This window comes from Nannobrachium achirus (genome assembly GCF_963921795.1).
Source record: "Nannobrachium achirus genome assembly, chromosome: 10".
Classification (NCBI taxonomy): Eukaryota; Metazoa; Chordata; class Actinopteri; order Myctophiformes; family Myctophidae; genus Nannobrachium; species Nannobrachium achirus.
The window spans coordinates 18,399,601-18,418,255 of record NC_137819.1 but is presented as its reverse complement, the minus strand read 5'-3'; the positions used below and the strand labels follow the sequence as shown (position 1 = coordinate 18,418,255).

Here is an 18,655-nt window from a genome sequence, read left to right as displayed (position 1 = left end):
ATGGAATGAAGATGAGATACAGCACGTTCCAGCGTGCGATCTGGACGTACTGTCTGTGCCGCTTGCTTTCTCCCGGTTTCCAGGAAGATTGCGTCCAGAAAGGAGAGAGAGAGGGAGAGAGAGAGAGAGAGAGAGAGAGAGAGAGAGAGAGAGAGAGAGAGAGAGAGAGGGAGAGAGGTTGAAGCAAGCGACCAGAGCAAACATCACGATTATGACGATGAGTCATAGAGCAATGTCTTCTTGATGGGTGATTGATGATGGGGTGGTGGGGTGAGGTGAGGGGTGGTGAGGTGAGGTGAGGGGGGAAGGAGGGTGGGAGGGTGGGTTGCCAAAAACAAGGTCCAGGTCTGAAGAGGAGCTCTGCTGGCACGTGCACATGGACATCAAAGGGGGCTTGAGCCCCTGCCCTTTTATCCGTCTGTAAAAAGTGCCCTCTCTCCAGACCATGAATGCAGTTTTTACTATATTATGGTGAAAGTAATGCAAATGCCCTCTTTCCATGCCCTACCTGAAGGCAGCATTCAAGAGAATTGCCTTGTCCAAACTCTCCTGAACTTGAATGCTGCATTTTATGTTGAAAGAATTGCCCTCTCTCTGTAGAAATCCATGCCGTATCTCCAGTATTCACTTGATTATGCGTAGTTTAGTGTGGTATCAAGCAATGAAAATAGTCGACCTCCAAGCTCACAACGCGGCGCGCTGCAACACGTTGTGAGCTTGGAGGTCTGCTATTTTCAATATTTTCACCAATGGCAATTTTATAGGGATTTCAGCCCCTGCCTCTCTAGCATTCTCTGCACGTCCCTGGAGCTCTGCGCTGGCGGGGCAGTGTGTGTTTGCAGACCATGTCCCCCATCCCCCTCCTTCGCCCACATACCCTCACCCGCCCACCCTCCACCCCTCTCCTCTCCCCTCCCCTCCCACCTCTGGGTCGGGCCCGTCCTCTGATGTCTGTGTGTGTCTTCGCTAATGAAGAAATTCTGGTACCTGGGTGAGACATTGCTCTCAGCTGAGCTGACTGCCTCCATGTCCCCTGCCCTCAACCCCTGCAAGTCATACTGTCCACCGTACCCCCCCCCCCCCCCCCCCCCCCGCCCGCCCACCCACCCGCCCGCGTTCCCATCCACCCCCAAACACCCATAAGGCCTCTTCGCTTCGACTTCTACACGCCTGTCCTTCCACGAGACGTACATAGAAACTATTGGAACACTATGAGTGTGTCTATTCCCTTCGTGAACATATGAAAGAAACAAAAGGCGGATACCGTATGTTTCCAAATAGGAGCCCGGGGGTTCAATGGGGCTTTTAAGCCGTGACATAATTTTGTAGTCAGACCTCCAAGCAGATTTATTGTCAATATGTGTCCCTCGCTATTTCAACAGATCCGAGACAAAAATAACGACTAAAGTATAATTCTACCACTTTCCTGTCAACAAGAAAGAGTAGACAAATTAGTAAATAGTAAAAATAGTAAAAAGATTCACGGGCCTTTTGGCCCCAAAAGTCTCCTCTGCCTACAAAATGATGTCACAGCCCCATAGTTGGAAATCTGTCGAACGTCCATCATTTCGACAACGGTGCGTTGGGAGGGTTAGCGACTCACCCCACGGAGGTTAGGGTTTGGGTGTCGAAAAGATGACACATAGAAACAGCGAAACGCTCCCGTTAAATAGTAGCGGGGTACCTAATAGTAGCCATGGGTCTGACCACATTTTGCATATCAAACGCCATTCAAATAGACGCAAATTAATGTTGCAAATAGCCGCGTGGTTCTTTCAAACGCCGGGAGTCGATTTTGTCGATTAAACGCCCGGGCTACTATTTTGGAAATACTCACAAGCTCAGTTGAGCTTGCAATTCTTTGCTGATGATACAATATGTATCGATTGGCTGATTTGTTTGTGTACATAGATATTCACATCTGTCAAAAGGATAAAACTCAAAAAAGCTGGAGAGCTTATTGCGGTCTGGTGGTCTAATTGTGTAAGGGTGGGAGTCACAAATAACAGGAACCTGTTACAACAATATATTGTCTTGGAATGAAATTCTTCTTAGGCCTATATATCATGTATATTTGTGTGATTCATTTATTTGTTTACAAATGAAGCACGGTTGACATTAAAATACAGAATCAGAATCAACTTTGTCACATCACAGTATAAAAACAAACAAAACTGCAAATGATCATTTCCTTTTTCTTCCCTCTTTTTTTCAGGAAAAGCAAGAAGAATAGAGATAGAAAGAAAGAAATAGAAGAACAAGGATGGGCAAAAAGGTCACATTTTCAAATATTGTCAATATGACAAAACAAACGGTACATAATAGAATGCCTAATCAAATGGCTGGAAGTCTTGTACAGAAGGTGCATTATGAAAAGATGTTAAATCACCATTGTTGGAAAATAAAATGTTAAACAGTGCATTTCTATAGCGCCTCCATCCAAAGCACTTCGCACACCGATGGTAAACCATGCAAGGCACCAACCTGCTCACCAGGAGCAGTTAGGGTTTCAGAGCTTTCAGAGGCGTAATTTCAGAAAGAAATAAAAAAATAAATAAAAAAAATAAAGAAAAATAGGTTACCACTTATACAATAACAAAAACATTGGATTATTGTAGACTTGTAGACTATTTTCGCTCTTTGTCTAGGGGCGAAAAGAGAAAATGTTTGAAGATGCACGCCTTGACATTCCCAAAATTGGGATGCCATGTTGAAAGCGGCATCCCAGAATATTAAAGTGGACACAGCGACAATAGCCCAGGCTGAGCTGAGGTTCAAACCAGTAACCTTACAGTTCCCAACCAGTCACCACTCTTACCTCCTGAGCCACTGTAGATGATTGTACACCTGCTATTTTCAAACATTTTGTACGTTTGGCTCTTTAAGTACATTTTGATGCCAACACTTTCATACTTTAGGTTAGGTACATGTCCAATTCCTTTTACTTGTAACAGAGTACTTCTACATTGCAGTATTGATGCTTTTAAGTAAAACAACTGAGAACCCTTTCCACCACTGTAACTTGTAAGCGCATTCATATTTGTAAATAACAGTGAAACCATTAGGGCCTCATGTCACCACAGTGGTGACACAGCTGTGGACACCCTTTCAAGGTTTGGTGACATCTTAATTGGAGCCACCCACCCTCTCTCCCCCCGTTGTTTATTAGAGCCAGAGGAACACATCTGTACAAATGAGACAGAGATGAAGGAGCTTAGGTTTGTGTGTGTGTGTGTGTGTGTGTGTGTGTGTGTGTGTGTGTGTGTGTGTGTGTGTGTGTGTGTGTGTGTGTGTGTAGCAAATAAGGTTTCTATGCTGTGTAATCACTGCTTTGAAGTCTATTGCAGAGATCTTTAAGTTCATTGTTCCTCTGAATGGCCAGGCTATAAAGCAGCCATCATTTCATGCCATTTAAGATCAGCGGTTCTCAAAGTGGGGTCCGGGGACCCCCAGGGGGTCCTTGGGTGGAGGTTCCAGGGGGTCCCATGCAGCCAAATGTGTTAATACGACGTTACAAACATTTTAACAGTTTATACTTGGCTATTCAAAAATAGCAGATTTTCAAGCTCACAGTGAGTTGAAAATGTTTGAAAGATTTAGATTGTTTTTGTGGTGGTTGCTGGCAAAAATAAATTCAGATGGGGGTCCAATGCCAAATGCATATCAATGTGGGGGTCCTTGACACACAAAAAAGTGTTGTTTTTGCCATCGTCATACTGTATATTTTCTTTGCTTTTTGCTATCTGCTACATCAATGTTTATATAATAATATTTGCTATTTTCAAAAGGTCTTGAAAAGATTAAAAAAAATTGGAATATATTTTTTTTATCATTAACAACACAAATCTTATATGGGGGGCCCGCACAAAATATGTTCAGGTGGGGGTCCATGACCAAATACCTAATAATGTTGAGGTCTGACATGAAACCAGTTTGAAAACCACTACCACACCACCGTTAGATCACCAGCTGGTGTTTATATGATGCATGGTTGCCCTCTAGTGGCTAAAGTAGATATCACAATGCATTAACAGGTGGCATGTTAATTACCACATTAGGACAGTTTACCCATAGACTGTAGTTTACCACGTAGTTTTTTTTCCTTTCTTTCTTTTTTTCCTTCTTATAGTCCTCTATCCAATATCCTGAATGAATTATTATTATAGATGTGTCTTACTTTGCTTCAGTCGTGAAATCAATTAGGCTACTCTACACCTACAATATTGGCTATGTAGGCTACATATAGAATAGACCTATTGAATTATTATGTTGTGTTGATTTTTACTTTGAAATAATGTGTAGTTTTTGAAATATTTAGCTTTAAGCGACCAATGCATTGTCAATGACAATGGCTATTTAAAGGAGAGTAAAATTGAAATAAGCCATACAACATAATTACTCAAAAGCACATGATGTTACTCAAATCCAAGGCCTCCTACATAACATTGCTTTAGTACTTTGACATTTTCAATGTTAAAAAATACAAAATAATTACTCAAAAGCACCTGAAATATATAGTGGGAGATGATCTAGTGGTCTGTACGTCTGACTCTCAATGCTAAGGTTCTATGTTCAAATCTTAGTCCTCAGAGGCATTTCTGTTTAACTTTGACATTTTCGAGGTTAAAATACAAAAGAAGAATTCAAAAGCACCTGGAGAAATCTGGAGTGGCATATGGTAAAGTGGACTGATGATTGGTCTCTCAGTTCATGTTCATGTTCATGTTCAAATCCCTGTCTGTCCTTCCTTTTTTTTTTTTTTTTTTTTTTTTATCTTTTCAAGTTTAAAATATAAAACAATTAGTTAAAAGCATCGCTATACGTTTCCAGTGAAACATGTTCTTGTGGTTTAATCATTGGACTCTCAGTCCAGAGGTTCCATGTTTGAATCCCAGCTCTCATACAGTTTCGCTTGATAATTATTTTAAAGGCTGAAATACAAGACGATGTGAGATTACTTCGCTTCAGTCATCAAATCGATTTATGTATTGATTTATGTAGGCCTACACATAAGCTGGGTTTCATGTGTTACCTAGGCTACATGCAGCAATCTAAACACTTCAATTTAAATCCAAAAGCCATCAAATGTTGCACAAAAGACGTTAATGTGACGCCTTTTCTACAGACTGTCCTCCGCCCACTCACACAACCGGCGGGCGACGCCGTCCATACGACGTGCACCCGACGTCCAACGTCAGACCTCTGTATCACCTGGAAACCGCACAAAAAACAGCCATTACTAGGCCAGCGGACGCACGCCGTCTATACGACGTGTGTACGCCGTCCAAGTCAGACGTTGAAATCTCAGACCTCACCACCAGAGGACGTTCATAGGCTATAACCGTATGTCTTCACAAAATGCAGCACACGCACCGTACGTGAGTCATTCCACGAAACCGGTACGATTTGAGGTCCCTCTAATCCTTTTAGCTGTATTTTATCTATTTGGTCACCAAAATTGATTTTTAAAAGCTTTTATCATTAATTGAAATGTTCCTTTTAATATTGTGTAAAACTTACATACATTTTATCTTAATTCCAGAAATTATCTTCACTTTTTTTTAGTAGACACCACCTATTTTGTCCATTTTCTCATGTCCCCGATGGCTGCTAAGGAAAGTGGACTTGAGATATAACTAATAAAAATGTAAAATAATCCATAAATTATGCTATTCACATAAAACCAGCAATGTACTCTATTGCTGGTCATGTTTAGTATTTTAATAGATAGATGATTTATCATTAAAATCACGTAATATAGCTCCGTCCCCCAATCGCACTCAACCCCGTTACAAAGTCATTCTCCTCTCTGTAAAAAGTATGTACTGCTCCTTTAGTGACATCAACAACATGCAATGGCATTCTACAAGTCTTCTGAGCAAGATGCTGCAGAAAGAGGACATTTCCCAACTTTTTACACCTATTTATAGTCATTTATACTATAGTGTGGTCGTAAAGCTTAACAACTCAACCCCGTTACATGAAATAAAGATAGAAAACAATCATTTGTGAAAACTATCTTTGTTATTTCAACAATGTATCTGATTTCCTAATGTCATGCATGCCATGTGGTCTACTCTTAATCACCACAGGTAGAGTAATTGCCATCTTGAGTAAAAAATCTCAACCCCGTTCCACTCAACCCCGTTATTAATGTCAACCCTGTTGAATGGATTATTCCATATAAAAATATAAATGTAATGCCTGAGATGGGAAAATATGTTTTTCTGCATGTTAAATATGTCCTTAATGGTGTGGGCTATTCAGAAAAGTAATTCATTTCGATCAAATTTTCCCGAAAAAAAAATGTCCAAATCGTACCGGTTTCGTGGAATGACTCACGTACTTGGAGCATGCACAACACACCCACACGCGCACGCACAAGCGCACACAATGGTGTATTATCAGGATAGGTGTTTTCATTGAATATATCATGGTTAACATTTTGTTTGAAGTTACAATGGGTTCGTATGGGGGGGGGGGGGTTCTGATGAAATGAATATCAATATCTAGTAAATACTGAATTGATCAAGTCAAAAACTGGTTGCTCCCAAAAGTCTAAATAACCAAATCCCCACAACAACGCCAATTTATGATGAAGCACGGAAGCGGGAATTGAACCCCGAATTCTCACTCGACAGACTAGCGCACAACCAGTCGTGCTAATAGGGCTCAGCCCAATGGATAGCATCTTGTTTTTCAAATAAGTCTCCTGTTATTTGACCATGTCAACCATGTCAACGTCCCCCAAAACAGGAGATTTTCACCCTTTTTCATATTTGGATGTAGCCTAGCTAGTATTTTTTTTATAATAATAATTATTTTTTACCATTTCTCATTTCACACTTTTTGTGTGATAAGTAGGCTAACATCAAAGACCCACTGATATGCATTATACTGGCCATTATACTGTAGTTCCTTGGCTATTTGATATGGGGGGAGCGTATTTGATTGTTCTTTTTGTTGAAAGGTGTGAGATCTAAAATCAAGGTGAAACACCTGAAAAAAGTGAGTCCCATCAAGTCGAAACACCTGGAGAAAAAAAACCTCATGCAAATGAGGTCCAAGTCAGCCTAGAATCTCTTGATTACAGACAGATTGGCCTTCTGGTCTGACTTGGAGCTCATTTGCATGAGTTTTTTTCCTTCGGGTGTTTCGCCTTGATGGGACTCACTTTTTTCAGGTGTTTCGCCCTGATTTTGGGACTCACTTTTTGGGGGATTTTGGGACTCACTTTTCTCCGGGTGTTTCGTCTTGATGGGACTCACTTTTTTTCAGGTGTTTCGCCTTGATTTTGGGACTCACTTTTTGGGGGATTTTGGGACTCACTTTTCTCTGGGTGTTTCGCCTTGATGGGACTCACTTTTCTCCGGGTGTTTCGCCTTGATGGGACTTACTTTTCTCCGGGTGTTTCGTCTTGATGGGACTCACTTTTCTCCGGGTTTTTCGCCTTGATGGGACTCACTTTTCTCCGGGTGTTTCGCCTTGATTTTGGGACTCACTTTTTGGGGGATTTTGGGGGATTTTGGGACTCACTTTTCTCCGAGTGTTTCGTCTTGATGGGACTCACTTTTTTCCAGGTGTTTCGCCTTGATTTTGGGACTCACTTTTTGGGGAATTTTTGGACTCACATTTCTCCGGGTGTTTTGCCTTGATGGGACTCACTTTTTTCCAGGTTTTTAGGCTTGATTTTGGGACTCACTTTTTTGGGTCGGTGGGGGTGCACGGAACTCCACAACGGGGGTCTGGGGTTCCCCTCAAAACTTCTTAACAGAAATATAATATTTCCCTGTGTTCTGTTACCTTTTTTACATGTTTGATACTATTATCAGGCTTGCTTTACTAGCGTGGGTACAATTTCAGCTTTAAAATGGCAAATCGTGTACAGATTTGATGACTGAAGCAAAGTAAGACATCTTTATAAATTACTTCTCATCTTTAAGTCATTACTTAAGTGAATATCTGTATGATCTTGCATGCATTTTTGCACACACGCCCCAAGCAGACCCCGCCTCGACCACGGCCAGATTTGAACAAACTTATTCAAGTAAAAAAGGTATTCTATTTCAAAGACCTCATTTTGCTAGTGCTCTGCTCTAGCAAGGCACGGTCGACTCTGATGCTTTAAGAACTGGTTTTGAAGTTATTCTGCCGGAAAACAGTTAAAGTAAGATCTTCAGGGGGGCTTGAACCCACAGCCTCTGTATCATTAGCTCTGTATCCTAACTCACTAAGCTACTTGCTGCTTGAAAGATAGTGCTGTTTTGTTGTCACTATACGTCATGGCTGCCTGGTACAGTGGTACTAACTGGGGGGGGGGCTACATTTACATAAATCGATTTGATGACTGTACTGTAGCAAAGTAAGACACATTTTTAACAATGACCTGTTATTGTAGGATGTGTGTGTGCGTTGCATTTTGGCTAACAACTCTGGCTCTTGGTTGAGTGGTAATGCACACGTCATCAGATATCAGGGTCTTAGGTTCGCCTCCCGGCTGAGGCTACACTGTTACTTAAGTGAATATTAGGGTTGCAATCATCGGACAGTCAGAATCTGGGGGTGGGATCTCTGGAGGTCTTCCTCTCCCTGAAATCCTTTAACAGAGTAGGTTTAGATAGATGTGTTTTCCTGTGTTTAGGTACATTTTGTGATTTAGATCATTTTCAGCCTTGCTTACTCACATTGGAAAATGATGGGTAAAATGTCAGCCATTAAAACGCAAAAACAGAAATTGATTTGATAACTGAAACAATGTACCCATGCCATGTGTAATAATAATAAGCACTAACTAATAAGTGAATATCTCTATATGATTGCATGACAGACAGTTCAGGAGCACCGCAGGAGATGGGGTCAAAATTCAGGAGAATCCTGCCCTATTCAGGAGGGTTGGCAACCCTGACAGTGCTTGAAAAATAGCCTACTCAAGTATATAAAGTCTACATTTTCCCTTTAATAGCAATGCTAAGCAAATTTAGGGTACCCCAGCCCTGGGGCTTTTGGTTGAACAGTGTTTTTTATTTTTTTATTTTTTCCCCTATCTCAGTTAAACTTTGACATTTGTGTGAAGCACTTTGATGCCTACCCATCTCTGCTTACCTTGAGGCTTCTCCCTCACTGAGGTCACCATGAGGACCCAGTTATGTGCTGACCTTGGCTTCAGGACATTCATGAGGCAAAAGTGTGCCGTGTGAGCGCAGCCTTTAGAGCAACACTGACCTCAAGTGGTCGCTCAGTGAACTGAACACTATGTAGGATACTCAGGTTTTCAGTGGCATAAAGTAGCTATTAAAGTAGGCTACATTTACTCCCCCAAGCAAATAGCCTACTGTACTGAAGTTCACTTTCGAGGATGTATTCTTACTTAACTGGAGTATTTATACATTTTACTTCTACTCCACAACATCTCAGATTCAACTATTGTACTTTTACTACTCTACAATTATATTAAAACTTAGGCCTAGGCCAGATTTAGTAAGCTACTTTATAGATTTAGATTATTAGCCACTTCAGCCCTATATTCTGTAGGATTGGGTAATTGATACTATAGCCATACAAGCAAACACTACTTTGTTGTGAGCTTGTAGACCTGCTATGTTTTCAAAGGATTTGTATACATTTTATAAATTCTGCACAACAATGAGTACTTTTACTTTTGGTACTTTAAGACAAGTATGTTTTGATTACAACATTTGTGTAGTTTTATTTAAGTAGCTTACATGTTTTTTATACCAGACTTTCACAGTATACTATTAGGCACTTGGGATCATCCAGAATAGATACAGCTCTGTGTCATCAACTAATGACATCAGAGGTAGAACAAACCCGTTAACAGACACTGGGGAGACAAAAAATAAACAACATCTTTTATTTACTATAATGTCTTTGTCACAAGAAATGGAACATGTGTTAATCGGCAACAACTATAACAGTATGCAGCAATGGTGAATACCTATAGGTTCAACGTCAGGTGTCAACAACCTTTTGTTAACTGCTTTCTGTTAAACCCCTCATGTGACAAACCACAAATAATTTGACTTCAGAGGAAAAGGAAAAGGTGGAACTGAAAGTGCTGTGCACAGTGATGGTGAAAGAAAGGACACTGCAGACACAGACAAACCACGATTTCTTTGACTACAATGATTTACCAGCCAAAAGTGAACTGAGAAAAAATAAACAGGGAACTGGATTCTCAACTATGCGAAGCACATGCGAAACAGAGACTTTTATCAGTACCTTGAAGGAGCTGTAAGGGATATGTTTTTGTTTAAATCTTCATTGTGAAAAAAAGAAGAAGGTTTTAGAGTTGATATTTTTTAAGGCTATCAAATGTTCAATATCAGTGTAACGTGTCTATATTTCAGTGGTTCTCAAAGTGGGGTCTGGGGATCCCCTGGGGTCATGTAGGCCTACATGCTTTTATGAGTAATATAAAAAAAAATTACAAGGACCCAAACTAGTGAAAATAGCAGATCTACAAGCTCACAATACGTTTGTAGAGTGGCTATTTTCACTACTTCTTAAAAAATATTCTAATTGATGGAACCTCTTAGATTTTTATTTTATTTAAATTACTTAGATATGTCATGATAATCTTAGCTTTTGTTTTGGGGGGAATGTCTTTTGAAAATGTTTTGTAATAATAGAAAAACTTGTTTGGGAACCAGTGGTCTATTGTGGTGTATATTGTTAAAATGTTACAGCTCTATATTCTGATAGTAACTAAAAATTAAATAAAATAACTCCAACTTGGACCGTCTGGTCATTCTGACCTCACGTGTGATACTGCACTGATGCCATTTCAATAGCTTTCATAAAGACATACTTTACACTAGAGTGTGGCTTTGACTTTATTACACATTTTCGCCAGATACAGACTGTATCAATATGTAAGCCATTTACCATGAGAGGGAGTGGGTTGTTGGCTCATTTACCACTGTTTCAGGGTTGTGGCACGAGGCGAAGCCAACAACCCACGACCCTCGAATGGTAAATTGCTTTTCTACCACTTCTACCATATAAATGAAAGAAAACACAGTTGTAATTTGCAAGGTTATTGGAAATGTTACAACTGCAACACAAAAGTGGGCGGGGTCCATGAGCCAAGGTGGCTGACTGATTTACCACTGTTTTAAGCCAATCAGAATCCAGTATCTGAACATGTGACCACAAAAAGTGGTAGAAGAGTGAATAACTTTAGTAAACTATACAGAGCCACCTCAATATTGCCTAAACTGTTTGTTGATTTTTGCACCACAACACTTAGCCTATATGAGACGATTTTAGTATTTATAAAAAATACTGTTTTTAAAACCCAAACTTGGAGAATGTTGAGGGAAAAAAGGCTATTTACAATTGCGCGAAAATGAATACGAAGATAACGCTACATCTGTGCCTCAGAAAAGGAATTCTCTTTGCTATGGCTGGTGATCTCTGGGTTTGTGGTGTTGGTCTGAGGCAGCTCCTCACTGAAAGCTTTCTCCATTACTTTCAGGACAGACCTGCGGAACAGATCCTTGAAACGCTGACCCAGGAAAACGTACAACAGTGGGTTCAGGCAGCTGTTGAGAAATACCAGGCAGACAGAGATGGGATACCCAATGTTGTTCACATTATCCAGTCCAAAATCTGTAATTAGGTTTATGAGTTGTATGATGTGATAGGGCACCCAGCACAGGAAAAATGCAGTGATAACAGCTGCTATTATTTTAAAGGGGCGACCAGAGTGGCTGGCCAGAGAGCGATTCCTCCTGAGCCGGTAGATGATGACAGAATAGCAGGAGACGATGACGGTGAAAGGGACCACGAATCCCATGATGAACTGAGTTATGGTCATGGCCCCAAATCGAAAGTCCCACAACTGCCACGCTGCGGGTGTACTGTAGTCATCTGTGAGTGCAAAGTCGTTCCAGCAGAAGGTGATGTCATTATTACGCCATGAGGGCCGGGTGGTCTTAAAAAATAAGTTAGGTGAGCTGAAAACTAAGGCCAGTACCCAGACACCCAGACTCACACAAGACGCCTTTCTGATGCTACGGTGGCTCTGGGCCCACACTGGACACACCACACATACACATCTGTCAACACTGATGACCACCAGAATGTAGACGCTGGCAAACATGTTTGTGATGAGAACGGTATAGTTCAGTTTGCACATGAATTTGCCAAACGGCCAGTGGAAGTCCATAGCTATTTCTGTGATGGTCAGGGGCAGGAACGCTGTAACGATGAAGTCGGCCACGGCGAGGTTGAGATACCAAACAGTGCTGATGGTTTTCTTCATTTTGAAGCCTGTCACCCAGATGACAACACCGTTCCCCAACACGCCGAGCACAAAGATCAGGCTCAAAATCACGAGGGACACGATCTCTTGTATTTCCATCGTCCTAAAACCTAAAATAACAAAACAAGGAGAGGCTACATGCTTTGTTGTATCACACACAGGGCTAAATAAGACTCCATAACCATTCATAATGATCTAAATCAGTGGTTCTCAACCTTTTTACACCAAGTACCACCTCAGACAATCTGTACCACCATAATAACTGATGTTAAAATAAAGTGCGTAGACCTACCCCATCTACTGTATTATTCAGCTATACGCACCAGTTGGCCACAGGAGGCCAATTTATTCATGGAGATATTTTAGTTTTTGTTGCATTCCTAAGCCAATAATTTGATGATCGGGTCATCGGCCAGATTTAGCAACCACGTCTGTGAACGTCCCGTGCAAACTGCGCTAGCATAGCCGCTTAGCCTACTGCAGTTGCAACATTGCTGCTGCTGCCGAGACTCTGTCAGTCTGTCTAATCAGCTGCACAACTGATGATATTTCTAATGTGATTAATCCATTCTCAAATCTTCTATTATCGGCTAGGTGTGCTGTCATGCTCATTTCAGCATGGCTGGAGAGCCAATATGTCAACCAAAATTGCTTGATCAGAAGAACTACCAATGAGAATATTTTACCAGTGACCACAGGTTGAGAAGCACTGATCTAAATAATGTTGATGAATCATTTATATTTACAACTCTTAATTAAATATACATGATATTAGCTCAAATAAGTGTTAAATAGCTCCATATTACAATAGCAATAGACTGTTTAGATTTTTTTTAAGAAAGAAAGAAATCGATACCTGTATCAATGTGTTGAAGTGATGTTGGCCAGACAAGTCTCTTCTCAGGCTGTGGTCAGTTAATGCTGAGGAGCTCTTATTTATGAAGTTCTGATGAATTAAATTCTGATAAATTACTTTCCAAAGAAGGGGCTGCACCCTCCTCCGATAAATGATGACTTGCGTTATCGCACGATACGTTTCACTTACGCTTCCTCCTAGCATCTGAGGAAGCATAAGCGAAACGCGTTGTGCAATAAAGCAAGCCATTTCTTTGGATTACTTTGTAAGTTAACATTAGTTCATATAACATAATGTAGTAAATATACCATTGGTCAGTGGAGCTGACCAGTACGACCCCAGTCTTCTATTGTTTTACTGGGAGCAGACCAGTATCTTATGGCCTGGCTCTAGGCCTCAACAAATAAGGGGAAACGGGAGAGTTTAACTACTATAAATTATGTGATTTTGTTTACAAAAATAATGATAAGAAAAATGCAAACCAGCAGGCATACTGCCAGTCAATGCAAACATAAGTGAAACACAAATGAAACAAGAAATGCTCTCTGCGTGGCCATGCTCTAGCAATGTGGCCCGACCACCCGGGTGGAAAGAGGAGAAAGAAGTGTGGAAAGGCAGGTCTTTTATACTCTGTGGGATACAGTGGTCAGGTGTCTCCTCTTCCCACCTCCAACTCCACCCGTCAACTAGCACTGCAACAGAGAAGAGTTACACAGCATAGTCCTGGCAAAGGCCCCGGTACAACCTCAGTCTAGTACTGCACTAGGAGCTGACCTTTAAAACCACAGTCTTCTACTTCAGTGGTTCTCAACCTGTGGGTCGGGAACCCCAGGGGGGGGGGCCCAAATTATTCTGGGGGGTCCCCAGATGATTAACTTAATGTGCAACATTGTTTCCTCACTCAACAGTAAACAAACCAACATACAGTTTAAGTGTATAGATAGAGGGATTATGCACATTTGTAAAATGACAATTTGAGGACTTTTTAATACCTCTAAAATGACAAATTAAACATTGGTCAATCTGTCAAATATTAGAGGCAGAAATAGCTGATCTACATGCTCGAGGCGTTGTGAGCATAATTATGTAGATCTGCTATTTTCACAACAGATAGATAGGGATAAGTTTTGCAGCAGTGGTGGTTACAGAACATGCCCAGTAGTAGACAAAGTACTCAGTATTTGAGTCACTCTTGGTCAAATATGACTCGTAGTGAAAGTTGCTTAGTCAAATAATTTCTTTTAAAAATATTTAAGGATTCAAAAGTACAAATGTGAAAGTATATTTATTTTTCTTTATAATAACTGCATAGAAAATTATATCTTTGTTGACATTTTCAAAAATCATTGTGTTTTCAAACAAAACCATTTTAATGTAGCCCTCGATGAAAGCTGTCGGCCTTCAAAGTAGACATAAAAACCTGGCACAACCTGACAACCAGCTACAGAAACAGACCATCTAACAAACATTTCAGGGAAACCTAGAGATATAATTTAACTATACACAAGTGATCTCAATAACAATCGATACAGTGATTGGCTGGTGCAACTAGGACACAGGTGACTCAAATAAACAATTATCACAGGGAAGATCATCATAACTAGAAAATATTGTTCCTTCGAAACAATTGTGGGCTCGCTTCAAGCCAAAAAACAATGGCTATAAAAGTAAAAAGAATCAAGATCACAGGCAGTGCTCTCTTTGACGTTACTGACGCAATCGGGTGCTGCATGCGTGACTTGAGGCATTTTGTTCCAAAAATGTGTTATGCAAATTTGACCCGCTGGTGGCGCTATAACAGGCCAATGTGAGAAGAGTGGCATCTGTTCCTTGACCTAGTGGGACCTCGGCTCTGGGGCGTGCGTTGTGGAGGATAGGCAATTTGTACAAGACTGTATGGCTGCAGGCGTGGAGTCACCATTGAACTCCCGGAACACATTTCTGAAAAAAATAAATTTACAGTTGTGCTTACAGTTACACCTGTGCCTCAGAAAAGGAATCTTTGGTAGGACTGGTGGTCCCTGGGTTTCTGGGAGAGTTGGCCTGAGGCAGCTCTTCAGCGAAGGCTTTCTCCAACAACTTCAGGACAGACCTGCGAAACACATCCTTGAAATCCTGACCCATGAACATGTACAACAGAGAGTTCAGGCAGCTGTTGAGAAATGCCAGGCAGACAGCTATTGGATGCCCAATTTTGAGCACATTTAACATAGTTTCACTGTAACATCCCCCCAAAAGAATACACGACATAATCAGTCCCGTGATTTGAATGGGGGCCCAGCATAGGAAAAATGCTGTGATAACAGCTGCTATGATTTTGAAGGAGCGACCTGATTGGCTGGCCAGCGAGCGATTCCTCCTGAGCCGGTAGATGATGACAGAATAGCAGAAGACGATGACGGTGAAAGGGATCACGAATCCCATGAGGAATCTAGTGATGATCATGGCTTTAAATCGAATGAAGGTTTGTGGACTGTAGTCATCAACGTTGCATAAGGAGAATAAGGACCGTGTGTCCCTAAAGAAGTGAAGAGAACTGAGAGCAAGTCTCTTCTCAGACTGTGGTCAGTTAATGCTGAGGAGCTCTTATTTATGAAGTTCTGATGAATTAAATTCTGATAAATTACTTTCCAAAGAAGGGGCTGCACCCTCCTCCGATAAATGATGACTTGCGTTATCGCACAATGCGTTTCACTTACGCTTCCTCCTAGCATCTGAGGAAGCATAAGCGAAACGCGTTGTGCAATAAAGCAAGCCATTTCTTTGGATTACTTTGTAAGTTAACATTAGTTCATATAACATAATGTAGTAAATGTACCATTGGTCAGTGGAGCTGACCAGTACGACCCCAGTCTTCTATTGTTGTACTGGGAGCAGACCAGAATCTTATGGCCTGGCTCTAGGCCACAACAAATAAGGGGAAACGGGAGAGTTTAACTACTATAAATTATGTGATTTTGTTTACAAAAATAATGATAAGAAAAATGCAAACAAGCAGGCATACTGCCAGTCAATGCAAACATAAGTGAGACACAAATGAAACAAGAAATGCTCTCTGCGTGGCCATACTCTAGCAATGTGGCCCGACCACCCGGGTGGAAAGAGGAGAAAGAAGTGTGGAAAGGCAGGTCTTTTATACTCTGTGGGATACAGTGGTCAGGTGTCTCCTCTTCCCACCTCCAACTCCACCCGTCAACTAGCACTGCAACAGAGAAGAGTTACACAGCATAGTCCTGGCAAAGGCCTCAGTACAACCTCAGTCTAGTACTGCACTAGGAGCTGACCTTTAAAACCACAGTCTTCTACTTCAGTGGTTCTCAACCTGTGGGTCGGGAACCCCAGGGGGGGGGGAATTATTCTGGGGGGTCCCCAGATGATTAACTTAATGTGCAACATTGTTTCCTCACTCAACAGTAAACAAACCAACATACAGTTTAAATGTATAGATAGAGGGATTATGCACATTTGTAAAATGACAATTTGAGGACTTTTTAATACCTCTAAAATGACAAATTAAACATTGGTCAATCTGTCAAATATTAGAGGCAGAAATTGTGAAAATAGCTGATCTACATGCTCGAGGCGTTGTGAGCATAATTATGTAGATCTGCTATTTTCACAACAGATAGATAGGGATAAGTTTGCTTTGCAGCAGTGGTGGTTACAGAACATGCCCAGTAGTAGACAAAGTACTCAGTATTTGAGTCACTCTTGGTCAAATATGACTCGTAGTGAAAGTTGCTTAGTCAAATAATTTCTTTTAAAAATATTTAAGGATTCAAAAGTACAAATGTGAAAGTATATTTATTTTTCTTTATAATAACTGCATAGAAAATTATATCTTTGTTGACATTTTCAAAAATCATTGTGTTTTCAAACAAAACCATTTTAATGTAGCCCTCGATGAAAGCTGTCGGCCTTCAAAGTAGACATAAAAACCTGGCACAACCTGACAACCAGCTACAGAAACAGACCATCTAACAAACATTTCAGGGAAACCTAGAGATATAATTTAACGATACACAAGTGATCTCAATAACAATCGATACAGTGATTGGCTGGTGCAACTAGGACACAGGTGACTCAAATAAACAATTATCACAGGGAAGATAATCATAACTAGAAAATATTGTTCCTTCGAAACAATTGTGGGCTCGCTTCAAGACAAAAAACAATGGCTATAAAAGTAAAAAAAAATCAAGATCACAGGCAGTGCTCTCTTTGACGTTACTGACGCAATCGGGTGCTGCATGCGTGACTTGAGGCATTTTGTTCCAAAAATGTGTTATGCAAATTTGACCCGCTGGTGGCGCTATAACAGGCCAATGTGAGAAGAGTGGCATCTGTTCCTTGACCTAGTGGGACCTCGGCTCTGGGGCGTGCGTTGTGGAGGATAGGCAATTTGTACAAGACTGTATGGCTGCAGGCGTGGAGTCACCATTGAACTCCCGGAACACATTTCTGAAAAAAATAAATTTACAGTTGTGCTTACAGTTACACCTGTGCCTCAGAAAAGGAATCTTTGGTAGGACTGGTGGTCCCTGGGTTTCTGGGAGAGTTGGCCTGAGGCAGCTCTTCAGCGAAGGCTTTCTCCAACAACTTCAGGACAGACCTGCGAAACACATCCTTGAAATCCTGACCCATGAACATGTACAACAGAGAGTTCAGGCAGCTGTTGAGAAATGCCAGGCAGACAGCTATGGGATGCCCAATTTTGAGCACATTTAACATAGTTTCACTGTAACATCCCCCCAAAAGAATACACAACATAATCAGTCCCGTGATTTGAATGGGGGTCCAGCATAGGAAAAATGCTGTGATAACAGCTGCTATGATTTTGAAGGAGCGACCTGATTGGCTGGCCAGCGAGCGATTCCTCCTGAGCCGGTAGATGATGACAGAATAGCAGAAGACGATGACGGCGAAAGGGATCACGAATCCCATGAGGAATCGAGTGATGATCATGGCCAGGCGCGGATTTAGGCGGAGGCTTCTGGTGCTTAAGCACCACTATTTTCCTGACTAGCACCTTTTCGGGGCTAGCAAAATCGGGAGAGACGGTCAGACGGAGAAAAAACGGCACTTCTCTGAGTTCTCTCTCTCTCTCTGTTTCTCAATGTCTCTCTCTCTCTCACCCTCATCACTCTCTCTCCCATGCACGCTTGGTTGCACAAAAACACACAGGTTAAGCTACACTGTTTCCTGTTAATAATAACCTGCGTGAAATAAGCTGCATTGGGAAGTAAGCGGTAGACACTTTATTGTGAAAGTAAGACAGGAAACGATAGTTGTTGCTGGGTTGGCCCTAGTTGTCGGTTTGTTATGTTAAGCTGCATTGGTTTGGAATAGCCTACTAGCGCGCAGTTTAAGTTATACATGATGAATGAATGGACAGCCAAAACAATTTGTATTATCAGAACAGTTTAGCCTACATTAATTTGCGAACGGGGCGCTGGGGGGAGAGAGAAGACAGTCTGCAGTCCATTTCAGCGTCATCTTGCAATGCGCACTGA

General features: G+C 41.3%; 2 protein-coding genes across 2 annotated transcripts in view; both read right to left on the bottom strand.

Annotated features, from left to right (window-relative positions):
- LOC308292879 (GTPase IMAP family member 8-like) overlaps window positions 1-18,655 on the bottom strand; it is a gene marked incomplete at both ends in the record, with an annotated part of 407,153 nt that overhangs the window by 158,671 nt on the left and 229,827 nt on the right. The window lies entirely within an intron of this gene.
- Window positions 10,950-12,385, bottom strand: LOC308292297 (chemerin-like receptor 1; the record flags this gene model as incomplete). The annotated part of the gene is made up of 1 exon (XM_080734609.1): window positions 10,950-12,385. The coding sequence occupies one exon, from the start codon at window positions 12,383-12,385 to the stop codon at window positions 11,387-11,389; it is 999 nt and encodes a 332-aa protein (XP_080590735.1). The 3' UTR covers window positions 10,950-11,386.